Source organism: Parasteatoda tepidariorum, chromosome 7 (assembly GCF_982258835.1).
Source record: "Parasteatoda tepidariorum strain Cologne lab strain chromosome 7, Ptep-v5.0, whole genome shotgun sequence".
Lineage (NCBI taxonomy): Eukaryota > Metazoa > Arthropoda > Arachnida > Araneae > Theridiidae > Parasteatoda > Parasteatoda tepidariorum.
In genome coordinates this window covers 66,743,263-66,763,282 of record NC_141761.1, presented here as the reverse complement: position 1 = coordinate 66,763,282, position 20,020 = coordinate 66,743,263, and the positions used below count along the sequence as shown (strand labels likewise).

General features: G+C 30.3%; 1 protein-coding gene across 1 annotated transcript in view; it reads right to left on the bottom strand.

Annotated features, from left to right (window-relative positions):
* Nucleotides 1-3,393: 3,393 nt before the first annotated feature.
* LOC107445428 (BMP and activin membrane-bound inhibitor homolog) overlaps nucleotides 3,394-20,020 on the bottom strand; it is a 56,848-nt gene continuing 40,221 nt past the window's right edge. The window contains exons 2-3 of the mRNA XM_016059813.4: nucleotides 9,617-9,931; nucleotides 3,394-6,569 (exon numbers count right to left, since the gene is read on the bottom strand). Coding sequence (XP_015915299.2) covers nucleotides 6,109-6,569; nucleotides 9,617-9,931 — 776 coding nt within the window. The 3' untranslated portion in view covers nucleotides 3,394-6,108. The remainder of the gene's footprint in view (nucleotides 6,570-9,616; nucleotides 9,932-20,020) is intronic.

The following is a 20,020-nucleotide window of genomic DNA, read 5'->3' as shown; positions in this document are numbered from 1 at the left end:
GATTTATCTTATTTTTTAAGTATATTCCCCAACCAAGACTTATAAATAATCCAAACATGCATATCAACCTTGAGTTTTTTCCAGCTAAATTGTGGTAAAGCGTTAAAAGTGTTATTGATTTAAAAAAAAATATCTGCAAGATTAAGCTATTCTCTACTTAATTTTCTTCGTTTGCCTACCTGAAATTTTTGTAGGAAGCGGAACAGGTGGCATCCTGCAAAATTGTTGTACTATTATTAATTTATAATATTTTTAAGTGCATTTCTCAACCAAGACTTATAAGTAACCCAAACATGCATATCAACTGCCAGTTTTTTTAGCTAAATTGTGGTAAAGAGTTGAAAGTGTGAATGAATTTTTTTTTAAAAAATATCTGCAAGATAATCCAAACATGCATATCAACAGCCAGTTTTTTTAGCTAAATTGTGGTAAAGAGTTAAAAGTGTTAATGATTTTTGGAAAAAAAATATCTGCAAGATTTAAGCTTTGATTCTCTACTTAATTGCAGGAAACAGAGCAATTAGCATCCATGTATTTGGATTAATAAATTAGAGCTTTCGATCCAATATGAACTTACGTTTAAAAGTCAACAGGATCTAGATTTTTTATTAGTTTATCATTCAAGCAGATTTCATAAGAAAAAATAAATTTAAATTAGGTGTAAAAAATAAATTATTGTTTATAAAGGGAAATTTATGATTATTTTTAAAAAAATATATAATTGCAACAATGAAATCATAAACATACAAAATCCCCATTTTTAAAATGAAAAAATCGAAACCTCAATCAAGTATACAGTAATGAAAAGATAAAAACAAAGATCAGTTTAGTTTTAAAATGTTTTTATTAGTCAATAAATAATATCTATATCTCACATTTTATAACAAACAATGCTTACGAAATATACATCAAGCATTAAAATGTACAGAAACAACAAATCTAAAATTTATTGTTGAAAATATAACAAATTATAAAGTAAATTTTTATTTTGTACAATGTTCCTTATTATATAACATAATTAAAAGCGAAAAATGTAGTCAAAATAATGAATTTCTATCATAACAATTAATACAATGTTTCATTCAATTAAAAATCAAGGAATTGAATAGGAAATAGCATTTTTGTACTTTATTGTATCATACATGTATATGAAGAGTGAATAAACGCGGTAATTCTAATAATACGCGACGCATTGCTACATTTTTTTAAGCTTTTACCGAGTTGGGCTTGATGAGGTGTTAAGAAGCTCTATCTCATGTATAAAAAGCATTAAAATGCAATTTTAAAATTTTGTTTTAAAATGCTAAAATTGCTTGCTATTTATGTGTACATGAGACCCTAAAATATAATTTTATTTAGAATTGTAGAGGTTAAGAAGTAAAACCAATTAAGTTTTATAGGTTATCAAACCAATAAATCGATATACAAAGAACAGCTATTAATTTTCAAGACTGATATAATATCTTCTGAAAATTTTATGCGAATTATGTTGAGTAATCACCAGCTGATGCATTGTATAGCGCGGCTTTGAGGAGAACTCCTCCAGACTAAATGTCTGGGGATGTCTGCTGCTATGGTAACAAGCGAGAACACATTTCTAATGGGGGTGCAAAGGACGAATGAAGGTGTTAATTAGTTTACTCACACTGACCTATGCCAAGATCAAGACAAAACTATTCACCTTACACCCCTATTCGAAGCGACTTTTTCTCGTAGCCATGGTACCCGCCACGACGCGAGACTGATGTCTGGAGGAGTTCTCCTGAAAGCCGTACTATACTTCTGCACTCCGCAGTTTCAAATACAACTTTTAAAGTTTTCTACCGGAATGATCATTGATTATGACATTATTAATTTATAATAATATCTTTGAACCTTGTTCGTGGAGACGCAGCGTCTCAGGTGATAGAGCGTTCGTCTCCCGATGAGGTTTCCAGGTTCGAATCCCAGTGATGGCTGGTCGATTCAAATTCTGCTCCCGGCTCCCACTGACCATAGTGCTGACGTAAAAATATCCTCAAAGGTGGTCGGAGAGCTGCGGTGGTCAAGGGATAGGGCATTCACCTCCCAATGAGGTAACCAATGTTCGAATCCCAGCTGTGGCTGATTGATACGAATTCTGCTTTCATCTAAGTACTTTCAAGTTTATGGCATGATAATCACAATAGGTCGATGGAAACTGTTTTCTAAATTTTTAATAGTTTGTTCGGTAACTTTTCGTAAAGCATTGGCTATTGTTGAAATAATTCAGAGTTGTATGGAAACGATACACAATTATCGATTATCAGACTAATAAAATACAATTGGGTTTTTCTTAAATTTGACAAATATAAAATCTCGTTTGACAATTTATCATAGGTAAATTACTTTTTAACCCATTTATGTCCAGGACCCAAATTATTATCGATTTCGATATCAATATGAAAAATCATGAAATCAGTATGAAAATTACCAAAAATGATTTTGTTACAAATTGAAAAAAATTGAAGGGGGTGCACAATGAAAAGTTTACTCCCCTCCAAACTAATATGAGATTAAATATAGTTATATTTAGTGAAAAATTTGCTGATTACAAGATAATTACTAAATAAAAAAATTTCGTGAGAAAAAAAATATAAAATTACTCTTCGGCAGACGAAAAAAATTATAATGCATGCAAAATATAGCCATTTTGCACAATGCTGCCATTGCTAAGATTTAAAAGAAAAATAATACTTAAAACTAAATTTACGCAGAAATCATGCCAAAAAATATAATTTTAGTGATCTTATAATACAATTTTAGAACCGTCCCTTAAAAGGGACTGTGGGCAATAATGGGTTAATTTGGTTTTCTAACTACCCTAAAAATATATAATTCATTATTCTGTACAGGGAGATTTCGAACAAAAATTAATAAATCTAAATCAGATTTATCAATTTATATCCTTCATACTTCTAAAGTTTTAGTTTTAATTCAAAATTAAGGTGGAGGGAAATAATGATTAGTTTTGCTTTTAATATGTTTATAGAAAGCATAGCATTTTGCCCGATGTTAATGAAATTGCTTATACATGCATATGGTTTTCATTTAAAAAGATGAGTTTATTAATTAACCTTTGAGAAAAAATGTGACTGTAAAATTAAAAGTATTTTTTTTTAATTTTCTGTGTAACAACAAAGTAATTTTTTTATTCTATAAACGGTACTAATATTTTATACAGAAAATTAAAATTTTGTTATTGACTTCGGTGTTAACACTTATGATAACAATTTATAAATATTCAAAGTAAAAATAAGTAATGATATAGTAATGATTAATGAGTAATGATAACAATTAATGGATAACTTTAATTACAAAATTAGGGTTATTATGGCAAAATTTCATTTTAAGTATATGACAAAAGTAATGTTCTTTCTTTTTTTTCTTAATAAAAAACGACTTTCAGAAAAAGATTCGAGGAATGTCATAACGAACATTTTTAAAACAAAATGTTTTTCGACAAAACCAGCATTGTTCAGAGGAAATTGTTCCGACATCTATAACGTCATAAGCGTTTTGCTTGTTTTCGAAAATATCTCAAGACTTCGAGTACATTTTGCGTCTGTTAGAAATAACATGAGACGCATTGCTTGTTTAAAAACTTCACTTCGTGCTTATTTTTTGAAGCAAATGAAGTTTTTAAACAAGTAATATCTCTCCGCTTTAGTTTCTTGGGATCATTTATATGAGATGTGACGTAGTTTCCTTTTTAATGAAATATTATCTATCTGATAGATTTGAAAATGACAAAAATAGCTTTGAAATTGATCTAAATCATTCCGTAAGCGTGGTTTTCACTACATCAATGAAGGAAAATTAAAGGAGAATAACTTTGGCACTACATTTAATTTTTTTTTCACGAATTACTTTAGAATATTACATTAAACATTTACAGTTTATATATATATATATGGCATTTATAGAAAAAGATGAAGCACTATACTTGGGCGGAGCAACACTTTTTTTTAATCCATACCTTTGTTTGAAATAGGAACAATCAGGATGGATGTAAATATATAGTTTTTTCTATGTACAAATTATCTACACAATGGATGAGGATAAGGTGCTATGCATTCGAGCTCATATTCGCGACAAAAGGCGTGAAAAAATCGCTTTATTAAAAATAAAAACCACGATGGGATGTTGAAATGCAGAGAATTGGCTCACTTTGGCGATCATCGAAGCGACTATCGAATTTTGTCTGGATACATCTGAACCAGTTTCAGTCGTAATTCATCATGTATGAAACAAATTTAGGGTAAATTAACAGAACAAGTTGATATTTTCCTTGCATACGTTATGCAAAACGGGAAAGAATTTTTTTTGAAAAAAAAGTTGAGAAGCAATGACAGAACTGGAAATAGATTAAATTACCTACATTTCAAAATTGGCTCGCTTATACATTGTTTGAAATTTCTCGGAAAAAACGGTTAAATAGCAATTCGTTTAATTGCTATTTCACCGTATGCGAATGAAACAGTCGAATAACCATAAATAAGATGGTATTCTAACTGCTATCTACTGTGAGAAAAACAGTTTAATAACTGCTTTAACTTAATACGGTTAAACAACCATAATTTTATCGTACCAACTAGGCTCATCTAATGAAGTCACTTAATTCCTTGCAGATGGGTACATTATATAGCCGAGAGGGCTAATCTATCAATCTCATGATCATCAGGGTTCGAGTCCAAGAACATTGACAATAGAATATTTCCACAATTCCCTTCGACACCTGAAAAGTTGCCAACATTCTACTCTCCCCAATTTGTTACCCCGTGCTATTAAAATACGACGCTCTAATTCATGCTTAGAGGGCAGCATCATTAAGCTGCTAAACTATCTGCTAGGTCCAGTGTAAATTTCTTTACGGTATTGAAACCATGCTATTTGTAAATGATTAAAAAACCGTACAGTTTTATATCCATGCTTTTTTTTTTAAACCTTACAAGCTGTAAACGTTTTCAAAACCGTAAAGGCAAGAAATGTTCCTTACGGTTTATTGAATGGACAGACTGCTGCCGGTTAATTTATTGTAATTTTAGATTAAAAATTCTAACAGTGTAAAAGAAGCCAGCTGTAAAAAAACGAAAATAGCTTTTATTAAGTGCTAATACTTGTGAAGTTAAGTATTAGTAAAAAATATTTGTATAACTCCGTATGCAAACAAAAAATTTCTAGATTTTTTTAAATATCTAAGCAAAAGAGTTCAGCTGATACATGTACTTAATAGCCAATTTGGGCAATCCACATAATCTTTATTCTAATTATTGTTTTTCTTTTTTTAGTTGGACGTTCCGTAAATTTTACATTAATCAATACAACTATGGGAAAAGTGCTATTTGGAAAAAAATTTAGTACACAGTAAAAAATTCCGGTAAAAAGTTTCGGCACTTCACAGTAATTTTCACAGTAATTTCCATTTTTATCGAAACATGGTACGGAACAAAAAAACTGATATACCGTAATTTTTATGATAATAATTACAGCAAAAACATTAAATCACTCAAACTAAATAAATATTAAAGTAAAAATTACGGTACAATATTTTACGGTGAAAATGGATTTTGCAATAAAAAGGATTTTATATATGATGCATCTAAAGTGCCGGTATTTTATACAGTAATTTGATCAGGAATTTTTGATTGCGAATAGTTTTTACTCTTAATAAATGCATGTACCACCGGTTTTTATTGATTTATTTTTAAAAAAAACTCCGTCTTAAAGCAAAAACAATATGTATTAACGAGTTAGTTAGTTAACGCTATTTGGGAGGATAAACTATATGCGAAATAGTCTGAACTTTCGGTCGAAGCGCAAGGGAATGTCATTTTTTTTAAACAATTATTTTCAACTATTTCAGGTATTAGCTAATAATCAAGGGTTATAAGAAGAAACTGGTCTTAACTCATAAGACAAAATGTGGAAATGGCACAAGATGCACAACATGGGTGCACAAACGACAACACATTTCAGATGTATTGTTAAATCCATCCAGACAATATGAATTTCACAATATTCACCGACGTCAGACTCTTACCACCAAAATGATTCAAATGGACCCGGACATTAATACACTGATACATATCACAGATCGAAAACAAAATATTTATCTCTGGATACATCTGTATCAGTCGAGAGTGCTATCGAAACATTTTTGTACAGGTTATTTGAATGTCCAATGCTACTTGCAGATGTGAAGCTCCTCTGTAATTGTGGATGGCGGAAGGCCGCATCATTGCCTAAAACGACGCAGCTTAGTGATTTGGGTAAATAAAGAAAATTTCGGCCCAGTGTCTTCTCTCCCGTGTAGACAACGTGTGTGTTTAGCCTGCCACGTTTCCGTATCTCGTTGAACTGTCTGTGTCTCTTGTGGTCTGCTTTAAGCATTCTGGCTGCCATAACAATGAGCATAATCAGAATAAAACCACCGGCAATGGGTACTGCAATCACTGCCGCTTTGAACCACATTTGTTGGTGCATGGAGGTGCCGTTGTTCTTATTGTTGCCGCCATGCCTGTAGAAGTAATCTTCATTCGACAGAAAACCTGCAAACATAAAAAAATATATCATAAGACTTCTTCAAAGGAAAAAAAGCAACGATTATGCTAAACTAGTGGATTTCAGTTTTTTCGGCTTTGGAACACTAAAAGAATCCATTGTAGAGCGTCAGATTTTCCTAGTTGTTGTAATTTATTAATCGAGAGAATACCACACTTATTTAATATTTGCTTCAAGTTGAGCCATTTTGGTTGAAAGAAGCTGCCAGCATTCCTTAACAGGATACGCAGATCAAAATCAACTAAGAAGCGTTTGGGGGGCACGCCGGAAAGTTGTAGATTTCTCATCCGTCGAACGTTTCTGGGGTATACTACGAGGAGGTGGGTCTGTATCGTAAACCGAATTCGAAATAACGATCTATAAAAAATATTTATCCTGGAACTATACAAAATGTTTATTGTATTTTCGCAATTACTAAATTTGAAAAGTCTTTTGGAGCAATTGAACGTAATTTTATCTTTTAACTCCTTTTATTGATAATTTACTGCCATTTTCCGGCAACTGGATAGCTCTAAACTTTTAGAATTAAGTAAATAAATAAAAACAAATTATTTCTCAAATTTTTTTCTTTAGTTTAGCTGTTCCCAATTATTTCTACGGAACCCTAAGGGATGGAACTTCATTTAACGAAACCCTGACTTTTAAAAAACGTTCATTAGCAGATGGAGATATGATTAAAAAAGAAACATTTAATGTGAATGAAATTTTTTCATTCTTTCATCGGTGCATCTTAAAATTAGGCTTTATGTTAGGTAGTTGAATTCGCAAGTCTGCAGCGGCTACGTTCTTGCCGTATAAGTAGTTTTTGACGTATAGGTTCTAGCCTAGTAGTTTTTGACGTATAGGTTGGAATTGAATGAAATAAGATGAATTATTGTTTTTGAAAAAGAACTATTATAAACTGCGACAAGTGTTACCAATGAAAAACAATTCTTTATTCTTGAATTTGGTTACTTTATTTTAAATTTCTAAATTTAATGAGAAATATTGATGCAATCGTGTCTGAATGCATCTTCCTCTAGCACTTTATTCAATGCATTTTTAGAGGAAAAAAACATTATTTGAAATTTGCTATTTATCTTTTATAGTAATTTTGTATAAATATCCTTTAAAAATATAAAAATATATTTAATCTTAAATAAATTATGGATTATTGGTTGGCTACAAAACTATTGCGAGTTTCAAAAACCATTACTTTTTTTTGAAGTATTTACTTTTGGAATTTCCATTTAGCCATAGAATTTCGCGGAGCAGCATTTGGCAGCTGCTGTTCCAGTTAACGCTAAAATAAATAAATTTCATCGAATTACATACTTCAAATATACATAATCAAAAATGCTCAAGCAATGAAGAATTTTGTGAATAAAAAAAAATATTAATCGAAATCGAGAACTCTTTCAACTAAGTTTCCAAAATATAAAAAAAAAGTTATTATACGAATAAAATCTATCTGAATTTGTACGAGTGCTTTTATTAGATGGTGATTTTTATACTAGGGAGAGTTGCTGATCTTTACAGCGGGCGAATCTTCCCGGTTACTTTAGCTGGTTTGTTTTTCGAAGTCAGTTTTTCGAAGACTCACCTTCACATGATATAACGCTTTCTTACGAATTATTGCTGTTTTCATAACTGCTGTGAGTTTGCAACAGCGGGGTGCCGGCAGAATGCAGGGGTGCCGGCAGAATAATATAAAAGGGGGTGCAACCCTCTAACAAACTACCCCCCCCCCAAAAAAAAAAAAATTAAAATATCCTGTTATTGCATTTTGTTTTGTTATTACATATATTTTCCTCTGTTGATTTTTTTCAAGATGCATTTCTTCATTGTTAACAAGATATTTTAAAAAAAAGTACGAATTTCTTGTACTTACAAATTTTGCCACGAGAAACTGTACTGATGAGTCATGGCTACTGACTTTGAAACACAACTAACTATTAACAGTAGTTTCGTATACTAACGTGTTTGTGCACGCTTAACATTGGTATTTATTGTGTTTTGAAGTTTTATAGTTCTGAGAAGTCAGTTTGTGCTATACACCTTATTTAAACTAAATAATTAATAGAAAATATTATATTATTTATATTTTATTAAATAAAATTTAAAAACATAGCTTAGATATCTGCCAAATTTGTGCATGCTCAGTGTGCATAAGAAAAGAATCAAAATTGACTCAGAATTCATTGAAAAAGTTATTAACAGATTTGGACAGCAAACAAGGCGATTACAATTCTTGTTTGATTAAAAAAATTTTTAATTGTTATGTATCAATAATTGCTGAATTATTTGTTTTTGAATAAAAACATTTTTAATAAAAATTTTTTATAACAAAATTGTTTTTCTGTATCTCTTTAATTGTTTTAAAAAAAGCCAGGGGGTGCAAATGCATCCTCTTACACCCCGATGCCGGAGGCCTTGTACCTATAGCCAGCACACTCTTGGTCAATTCTGAAAATATGCCAATAGGACAATTTAATTAAAAGCCACAGATATATGATAATGAACAGTGTTTGCGCTCTATTTTTTTAATATCATACCAATAAAGTTATACCAATGTTATAATATCCTGGGCTAAAAAAAAATTGAGAATCATTTATTAATTTTAACAATTTTCATTTAGAACTTAAAATTATTCAGAATTAATAACATTAATATCTTATGAAACGCAATAGATTTGAATCCATACATTACAAACGTTAATAGCTGGAGATCTCAGGGGTGAAAGTCGATAATTCACACTTCATAAAAATTTCGCTTTCCTACTGTAATTAATTTAACACCTAGCTAGGTATATCTTTATCGAATCTGTTCCAGTAATGTTTACCAATGTTCAAACAACAAATTGATAGTTTTTCAATTTGAAATATGTAAAAGTTAATATATTTTATGAAAATGCTGCTTATACCTAAAACACAAAAATATCACTTTTACACCTGAGGTCTGTAATTATAAAATAAATATATTATTAGCAGTTAAATAATTAAATTGAAAGTATTATCAGAGGATAAACAAAAGAAAATGTATTATCATTTCGTACCAGTCATATAACTGTGGTTCAATCGATAAACTGATTCTTGTTTATCATTAGAATTTCTGAAGTAATTGCACATATCTTCTTTACAGCAAAAACGAATTGGGTACGTTATGCTGTCCAAATCTTCTGAAGGCTCTTTGCATTCTAGTGGCTCCATCTCTTGATCTGAATTAGAATTTAATTCCAGACAGGCATGTCTGGATTGCCAAATTTCATTATTGTATCCAAAATGATCCGATATACAGACACCCACAGATGATTTACACATGTATCCAGACGTCACACATGCAGGTAGATTGCAATAACACCGAACATCAGCTGTGGAAGAAAAAATTTCAAATTTTAATTGCAAATAACATTTTGATAAATTTGTCATACAAAGCGCAAAACGATTAAACAAAAAATCACAAATATTGAAAAATAGGTAGTTACTTTGCTTAAATTTAAAGTTAAAACCTTGAATTTTAAAATAACTTTAATTTATTTTGTCAATTACACTTAGCAGATTTCAAATAAATGAGGCATTTCAATGATATAGGTTTAGTTTCTTTTCAAAATTAACAGATGGCAGCACCACAAGAATTTAAAGCTTTTGAAAGTAGTGAGCTGCTGTTGCATTGGTAAACGTCAGTCAGACCGGCGTCCTCGGCATCAAACGGCGCCTAGTCCTCCTTATCCGGAGCAAGGGATGTTGATGCTCTATTTATACACACTCTGGCATTTCGCCATCGACTTTAACAACGGATAATAACAACAGACGGCGACAGGGCGGACGGGTACTTAAAAAGAAGAAGTCGTGATGTCCAATCGCTCTTTTGTTTGGGAGGAATCATCCTACATTGAAATATATTTTTTCCCCTCTTTCCATCTTTTTCATCTTGAGCTTCCTCCACGAATCTGTTTACAAGGAACGGAAAAATGTTTCTTTGGCGACAATTAGGTGCCGGGAAGTCGCCAAGTATCTCTGCCACAGTTGATGGAAAGAGGAGGGGTGTCGTTTTATTGCGTTCATTAGAGCGGGGGTCGAGAAAGTTATCGAAATCTATTGTGGATAGGGATTGGCGGGATAAAGGCTTACCACCAATTTGATCTGCCTCCCAATTCCCCCTTCCTTTCAAAATGTCGAGGAAAATAAAAGAAATGGGACAAACTGATGTCAAATGCATAAAAGCTTTTTCTAGATATATTTATTTTTCCTCATAAGATAAGGAGTACACATATTTTTTTTCGTCTTTCATGTATTTATTAATTTTTTAAAGTAATTTGATAAACAAAATTCAAGTCTTTCAGGTTAGCCGAAGCAAGTAAATTCAACTACTTTTTCTTTAATTTTATTTTATCATTATTACTTTATTTATAACGGCGTTGATCAGCGAACCAAATTTGGAGTTAACGACTATTTATGTTCAATTTCGCTGCTTTATAATTTTGAACAAAATTATAGTGCTATATAAGGAAGATTTTAAATTTTAAGGCCAGAATACGAAGGAACTTCTTAAACAAGCATTCTTGGTGGAACAAATCAGTATTTGTGGTAAGGAACGTAACAAAAGCCCTCCACGGTTAGCCTGACGGCAAAAAGATCCTTATCCATGATCCGCCTGAGGATGTTTTTACGTCAACACTCTTGCCGCCAGAATTCGTATCGACTAACTATAACTACGATTCAAACCTAAGTCACCTCACTGGGAAGCGAGCGTTCTAGCCCTTAACCCATCGTTATTATTATTTGCGGATGCCCATTTTTTTCTTTTTTGTATTCTAAAAAAAGGGTAGAATTTACTTACAACAAGTTTCCAAAATGAGTTCGGAACTTAAATTTACATTTAATTTTAAATATGTAGTGTCTTGTTAAAAAAGGATTGAAACTCTTTTTTTTTTTAAATTTCTATCTTTTAATATCTATTAACTCTTTTTTTCGTAAGATTTTTGGAAGTTTCAAAACTACAAGTATTGATTAAAATATGAGTCAATGAATGAAATAAATCTAATCATTATAATAATTAAAGCGCTTTGCCTCAAAAATTTCAAAATTACTTCCAATTTCGGAATAAATTGATCTCAGAAAAACACTGTTAAGAGTGGTAAAATTAAGATATTTGTAAATGCTCAATATTTTGTGAGAATATTCGGAAAAACATTAAAAATTGATAGAAAATAATAATAGGTACAGTATTAGGTTTTTATTAAAAATTATTAGGAGATAAATTTTGCTATCTGGTATATTAAATTTCTGACAAACTGTACAATATCTGCGATTAATATTTCTGATTGGTTTGTGCATTTATAGAGTTTTGATAAAATACCTTTCTTTTTGAGTAATTTACTCTAAAAGAAAGATTTTTTTTAATTTGCTCTAAAAGTAAAGATTTAATTTACTCTGAAGTAAAAAAAAAACTTAAGCGTCATTCGAATCGTTCTTGTATTACTCTGAACAATAATAAAAATAAATAAATGAATTTAAAAAAAATCTAAAAACGGACAAATATACAGTACTAAATTACCCATCTAAAATTATTATCTACATAATTTCATGGCTTCATGTTTTTAAGAAAAATCCATGGAAATTATAAAAATTATCTTGTTATATAATGAATTCTTATTATTAATTATATTAATTACTAGCCGCCTAAGGCGGCCAGCTGTCCGCCACGCTGAAGGTTTTCACAAATAAAGTTTTTTAAAACATAGCAGGAAATCTGAAGATTAGTGGACAATTAAAGTGTTCCTGTCCAGCAATTTTGTCTTCATATCCAGTTCTGCTGCAGATGTGTTATAGCTCTTGAGGATGTTTGAAATTATATAGCTACAACGCTTAAGAAAAAAAAAAAAAAACTAAAATGCTAAATACATGAAAAGAACACGAAACCAAATATTTTTTACGGTATCAATTTCTATTTCTATATAATTTTTTATGGTATCAAATTCTATTTCTATATCTGTTACGTCAAGCACTCAGGTATTATAATTTGATCTAGTTGTGCTTGTATAATTTTGATCTAGTTGCGCTTTCTACGTCATTTTGTTAACATTGTTTGGTTTGTTATTTAACATCGTTTGGTTTGTTATTTCTAAGTTAACTTTCAAAAAATTGGCTGGCATCATCATTTTTATTCTTTAAGTTGTTTATTTTTTCTTTTGGAATTCGTTCCTTTTTAGCGAAATGTTTTTCAACCTAATCGAATTCTTTGCCGACTGTTCTCTGTATATATAAAGAAAATAAAGTAAATATTTTTAAAGTGTTGTGAAAAGAATTTTTAGTTGTACAAAGTACTACAATATCGCTATAAAAATTATCGTCTTCGCTTAAGAAAAAAAAATAGAGCGTGGAAAGAAGAAGAAAAACTTATTATAACAATTGGGTATAATATGAAAAAAACACAACTACTTCGATTTAGTAGGAACAACATATGACGCAATGCTAGACGAATGGAATTTAGTTGTTGTTTATTTAGTTATTGTTATTAGTAGTTGTTGTTATTTGTTTTAGTTGTTGTTGTTTATTTAGTTGTATTTAGTTTCAATAACTTTTCTTTATAATGCAATAAAATCTGGCGAGCAGCTATTTAAACGATCGAACACTTCGTTTGTTTATTTGTGGCTTGAAGTTAGGCTCGCAGAAAATGCCGTTCATGGGTTAAATTTAGTAGGAACAACACAACCTGTGACGTAGGCTATATTATACCCAATTATGAACAGCGACAAATATATCAAAGCGAAGCGTTCTATTTACGTATCGAATATGTTGCCACATTTTTAATACAAAAGTTAAACTTTTCTCCACTTTAATAAATGTAAACTAATGCGAACTTTACAATTAAATTATTAATTCCTTCGTATATTATTGGTTTAAGTTGTCGAAAATTAATATTTCAATTGTGAGGTTCGCATTAGCATACATTTATAAGAGTGGGGAAAAGTATATGCATTTTTTAATAGTTTTTTGAATATGGCTCTTTGAAGACGAAAAAGCAGACGAAAAGCATAGACTTACAAAATGACTGATAACTAAATAACTAATCAAAATTTTTGAAAAAGAAAAAAAATACTTCTTCATTATGTCAAAACACAATTATGGGCCGAGTTTCGTGCCCGGGCGAGGCTTCTGGGGCGATATATTGTGATTACAGACACACACACACACACAGCCGCGTTTATTATTATGTATAGATTATTCTTATTATTAATTAATTATATAATGATCATTTCATTTTTGAACTTTTTTTAAAAGGTACAGGGCTATCAAATGGTAATCTATCGTAAGAAGTTAGCTAAAAACAAGAGATATTGAGATAACAAAACCAAATAATTTACTTAAATTCCAAGATGATATACAAATACAAGAATTCAGTTTTTATTTTTTTTAAAGAATTCTCACGTTTCCTATGAACATTTTAGGAAAAAGATGCGCAAATCAATATATATATAGCAAAAGAACGCTATCTGAAGTGATACAGATGGATTTGGGCTTATTTTTTTTCGAAAAAGTAATGGTCCGAAACGACCTAAGTATATTATCTCATTTTTGTCAATTATTGATCTGCTAAGATTTCAAAATATATACACACTGCATATTAAGAAAAAAATATAAATTCAAATTCCAAATTCTACAACGTCTTAGATCATGAAATTTCGTGGGAATAATAGATGAGACAGACAATATAAAAGACAACTGACTTCTAAAATAGGAGACAATTGTTAACTCGATTTTTTAGTTTGGGAATTATCATAGTGCTAAAAGTCATGTTTTAAAAACTTTTGAACTTTCAATCTAAGAAACTTTTGAGTTTTGAATAGAAAGATACAGGTTTGAAAAAAAAAACTAGATATCTAAATTTCGAACGGTAAAAAAATTGCATTTGCCATTTCAAAACTCTTGATTATTACCGATTCCAGATTTAAAGCGCATCTACAGATAAACTCCCTGCAAACAGAATTTTTTTTTTTTTGGAACAAAATCTAACCTTTTCATTCCTGTTGTTGTTGAAATAAAAATTTGGATTGGGGAATGTAAACGTAAAAAGTTTTATCGGAAGCCGATAATACAAATCTGAAAACAGAGATCTTCCCCAAGGACCTTTTCTATAACAACATGGATGCCCTAACAACTTCAATGGATTGAATACAGACACCGAAAGTTGCTCTGCTTTAACCATTTCTTTTTTGATTTTTCCTTCTTATTTCGGTTATTGTTATGATTGGTATGAATTTTGTTAAACTCAAACAATTCTATTCTTACCGAAGGAAAAAAACAACAACTTTTAATTGTATGTCTGACTTCTTTTATTTTAGATCTCTAACTCAATCTTGAAGCTTCGTTAGTTGAAGCTCACTATAATCTAAATTTTTTTTTCTGTAAGTCTTAAGGTATATGAAAAGCCAGTTTCAGATAGTTATTGAAAAGAAATTTTATTCCACTAAGTTTTTCAAGGGGAAGAATATGATGGAAACAAAGTTATGAACGTTTGTTCGAGAAGTTTTATTTATTGTTTTTTTGATTGCTATTGGAAGAAAACTAAAAGAAATAATTTAAGGCTAATAGGAGAATAAAATCGATAGACTCCAGTAAACGAAAATAATATTTGAAAGTATTGATCAAATTCAAAGATAAGAAAGCATTCTTTTTAATATATTTATTGAATATTAATATTATATTGTTTTTTTTATTTCAATATATATTTTATTTAAAACTTATTCCCGAAATTAATTAGGCAGCCTTGGAGTCAATAATAGCTTATAGGTTCTTTACACTTATCTTAAATTACTTGTCCTATTTTTCTTTTAAGTGCATAGCTTTGAATTTTGCTTTTTAGTGCATAACTTATTTTTTCTTAATTTCATGTAGTTCCAATTTATAGAAATTAATATAGCATCGCTGGCGTTATTTGATTTTCAGTACAAAACTTATTCAAAAAACCGTTATAACATTCCAAAAACCATCGATTTTAAATTATTATATTTTACAGAGTCACTTTTTTAAAGCATAACCATCAGCAAAAAAAAACACGTTGTTTTGTATAACTTTAGAGTTACTAATTTGGTGATGTAGTTTGCTTATGCCACGACATTCACGTTAATCAGTGAGTTTATCTGACGAAACGAATGAACATTATTTAAGAATGTGCAAAAAACTTTTCTTTTGTGAACGAAGGCTATAAGCTAGCTGATGTTTTCATTATAATATTTTTTTAAATAAAGGAATGGTCAGCATTTCAATTCATATCAATGGTAAATTCGGGGACAATGAAAAAATTCAATTTTTCATGTGTCTCTCAAGAATGACCAAACTGAAATTGTTGAATAATATTTAGGATCGGGGTCTAAAATTACCCCTTTTGCCCACTGTCCAAGTTTCAGAACCCTAGCATTAACGGTTTTGGAGTTCTAAAAGAGACAGACAATATCCTTTATTTTATTATTATAGATATTTATTTCTATTTGTTTATGTTATGTTCTGTTAATGCTTGAATAATCGACAGAAAATATTTTTTAATATTTTATTTAAATTTATAAGTATGTTATAAGTATTCAAGATAAATAATTTTTAAAATTTCAAGATTTTAATTTATGAAGAATTGTCATTGTTAGAAATTTTAATATGTGTCGAAACATCAAATCGTTGAAATGGGTTTCAATTTTATATGGGTTGAAATTGAACAATATTATTAAAATTGTTAACGTGATTACAAGATACTAAGGTTTAAGTTTAACTGAAAACTAATTCAATATCAATATATTATTAATGTACAAGGTTTAATTCTTTTTCTGATTATGTATTAGAAGAACGAAGGAAACAAAACATAAAAATAAGCCTATTATTTCCAGTCGCTTGGCTTATTTGATATTTCACAATGACAACACTGTAAAAAATAGATACTCTATTTCATTGCTTAAATTTCTTCATTATTGACAAAACTGCTTCCTGGTATAAGAACCGAGCAAAATTTGCGTCAAAGTTACGAAAAACCTATCGCTGCTTTTTCGAAGAAACGAATTTCATCAAAATTAAAGAAATATTTCGTCATTCTATTTATTTCCACGCCATTAAAAAATTGTTTCGTAGTGCTTAATATAACTAACTTTTCAAATAATCACTTTATCTTGGAGACGTGGCTTAATATTGCCCCACCAACATAAGAAGGATAGATAGAATAAAAAGACAAATTACACCTATGAGCGAAGTGGAATTCGAACCCGGTATCTTCCTAGTAAGAAGCTATATCCTTGACCACCAAACAGGCCGATCGGCTTATTTAGTCACTTTATTTTCGATCGTCTAGTCTTCATCATATTTTTCCATTCTAATTAACAGTCTCCCACAATGCACAACGATGAGTTTTCGAGTTGAGGAAACATTTTCGTTATATATTTGAAAGTTTGCGTTTTGTCACAAATCACGTGATTTCGTGACTAGGTGATTCCCAAAATTGACGAAATACAGATCAAAAACTACTGAATCGTCAAAAGTGAGAGTTTTATTTCTGAGAGTGAACAAAACACAAATTTCCAAAGAAAATTTGTAGAAAAACAATGACTCATTATGTAGCACAAACAGGTCCCTCAGTGGACTGATCGTTAAGACACGGTTCCCAGTAGAACACCGAAGTCAAGCATCACTGTCTGCGGTCAGTGTGCGGGTGGGTGGCCACTTGGATCAGTCTACGAAGGGATCGAGGGTGTGCGGTATTGATTCTCGCTAAACTGTTCTACCGTAAAGTGCTCGACTTCGCGCGCAGGTCGTCGGGCTACCGAAGAGGGGGTGCCATCCCCTCCGCAGAGGATCAAAATTGTGATGGCATGTCTTCGGATCATCCTCAGGGACGTTTCCCAGACCGTCGCCTATAGTCCATTGTGCAGCTCTAGTGCGACGTAAATAAAAACTACAACTACAACACGAACAGAACAATATTTTTCTACTTAGGTATACCTTTTCAGTTAAAAATTCTCCAATGTAAACTTCGTAACATTTTTTGCATGATATTTTTTTTTTTTAGTATTCAGAAATTTTTGTTTTATTATTATTATTATTATTAAGTTTTGCGTCTGTCAATAAGTTTACTTCAGAAAGTGGTCAAAACTTTTCGTGTAATGGGGTTTTGTTTTCGAATAAATACCCATCATTCGTAAGCAAAAAAGTTAAATAGGAATACACGATGCGTGAGAAAATAAATCAAGCAAATTTATGTTTTATGATTATGAACGCATCTTTCAAAACAGGGAAATTCAAATTTTTCCTTTTCCGTTCGTGAATGATATGTTCTTTTCTCAAGCCATTATCGCGGATCATAAATATTAAACTCAATCAACCAAACTATAGGGATGATAGCCCTGAAACTGCACCGTAAATTAATATGCCCCATTATGAAAGGCAAGCATCTGCTAAAATTCTAGATTTTCGAGGAAGGTTTGTTCTCGATTTCATTACACGGGAATGAGGTGAAAGCGGGCTCGCTGAATATTCATAGCTGAGATTTGGTGAAAGTTATTACTTTATTTCTACGGTAGGTTGGTTAAAATGTTTTGAAGGGACTTCACTAATTAAGTGATAGATCTTTGTTGAAAGGTTGGGTAAGAAGATGATTAAATATCAAGGTAGTGAAAGACAATATCAAACAATGAATTAAAAGGGACATTTGTGTAGAATTTCCACATTGTTTTTACCTTATGAAAAAGAATGAGAAAATAAAACAAAAAATTATTAAAACCTCAACTTTCTTCATTTTAGGTCTGAATAGTACAAAAATTTCTCCGTTTAGTTTACTTTAAAAGTTTTTTTTTTTTAAATTTATGTATTATTATTATTTTTAGTTTTGTATCTTTCAGTTTGTTTTCAGAAAGAGGTAAATATAATGAATTAATTAAATTAATTATAAATTAATTAATAATGAATTAATTAATAATGAATTAAATATTAATTAATTTTTATCTGTAAATAAATTTTGTTTGCATGACTTAGATGGCGATTTTGACTTACATTGTCAGCAGAAACAGGATTCAGTTGAAATTTTATCTCCCTAGTTCAGGGAATGGAATTTCAGTTCTTAAGTCACTAGCCAGACTAAAATTTTTGCTCGCCATTATTTACACAAAAAATGTCATAAATTTTCAGCATGTTAACTGGTTTAATGACCAAGAGACCAAATCCATAAGGAAAGAAATCAGAAAGTGAAAAAAAGAAATATATTTATTGAAATAATAATATTATTAACTTAAAAAATAGGGTAGGCTTCGGTATAAATCTTGTTCGAAAGGGTGTCATAAAGTATGTGAAGATTGTATCCCGATTATGGAAACTCTTCTCTGGGAAAAATATGGTAGTTTGGTTGGGAAAAACAATATTTTGCAAAGCTTACTCGCCAACTCAAAACTCTAAAGTTTCGGTTTCCAATGGTAAGCTGGTGAGCATGAATTTTGCACCCTGCTCTTGCTATTTGGAAAACGACAGAAATTTCAATCGATGGTGGATAGATAAAGTATAATATGGCAAGATTAGAAGCTATTAGAAAACGATTGAAACTTGATTGTCATACAGCGAAATTTGAAAAGTAAAAATTTGAGTATACCAGCAAGTTGGAAATTGTCAATATTCTGGTTGACCCTAAGGCAATAATAATATGGGTGGTAAACTAATCGAAACTTGCATTGTCAGCAGAGACGGAGCTCCAGTTTGAGAGACGTCAAAACTTCGCTTGCAAGATTTCACCTTTACAGATTCGAAAGCGAGTTGACAAACTTTGAAGTAAAAAAAAATGATTATGAGGTTACTACTGTAATTGCAGAGCATATTTCTGTTTAAAAATTAGATGACGTAATTAATACAAATTTATCATGATAATCACGTTAAATTTGTGAAAATTTTATCACGTTAAAGACATGGATTTTTTTGTAACGGGTTTTTTATGTTATTAAGGAATATTTATAAAATATATTTCCTGAATTTCTGAGTTAAACTTAAATTTCTTGGGGGAAAAAATATTTAATATTGTTTTTTTAATTCTTTGAATACATATGCATAAAGTGTTATTTACCCCCTTTTTTGTCCAATTATGCACGGCACTCATTTTGTTATTTTTAATTTATTAATATTACGTTAAAATATTTCAATTATTACTGTTTATTTTATTAAACATTTATTACATAATTTCTCAATCACTTCGATAAAAATCCCCTCCTAGAGATGAACAAGCTTCTCATATTCGTATTTTTTTCTGTTCAATTATTAAATAAAATTGTTGTCGCAAAAAAAATTATTTTTTATTTAGCCTGTGATTGAAATTTGAAAAAAAAGCCTGATATAATAAAAGAAGCAAACATTTATTTAAAAGATATTTTTAAACAATGATCAACTCTCATTCTATTAAAAATATAGTATTTAACTCTTATATGAATAATCTCAAAAAACTGAAG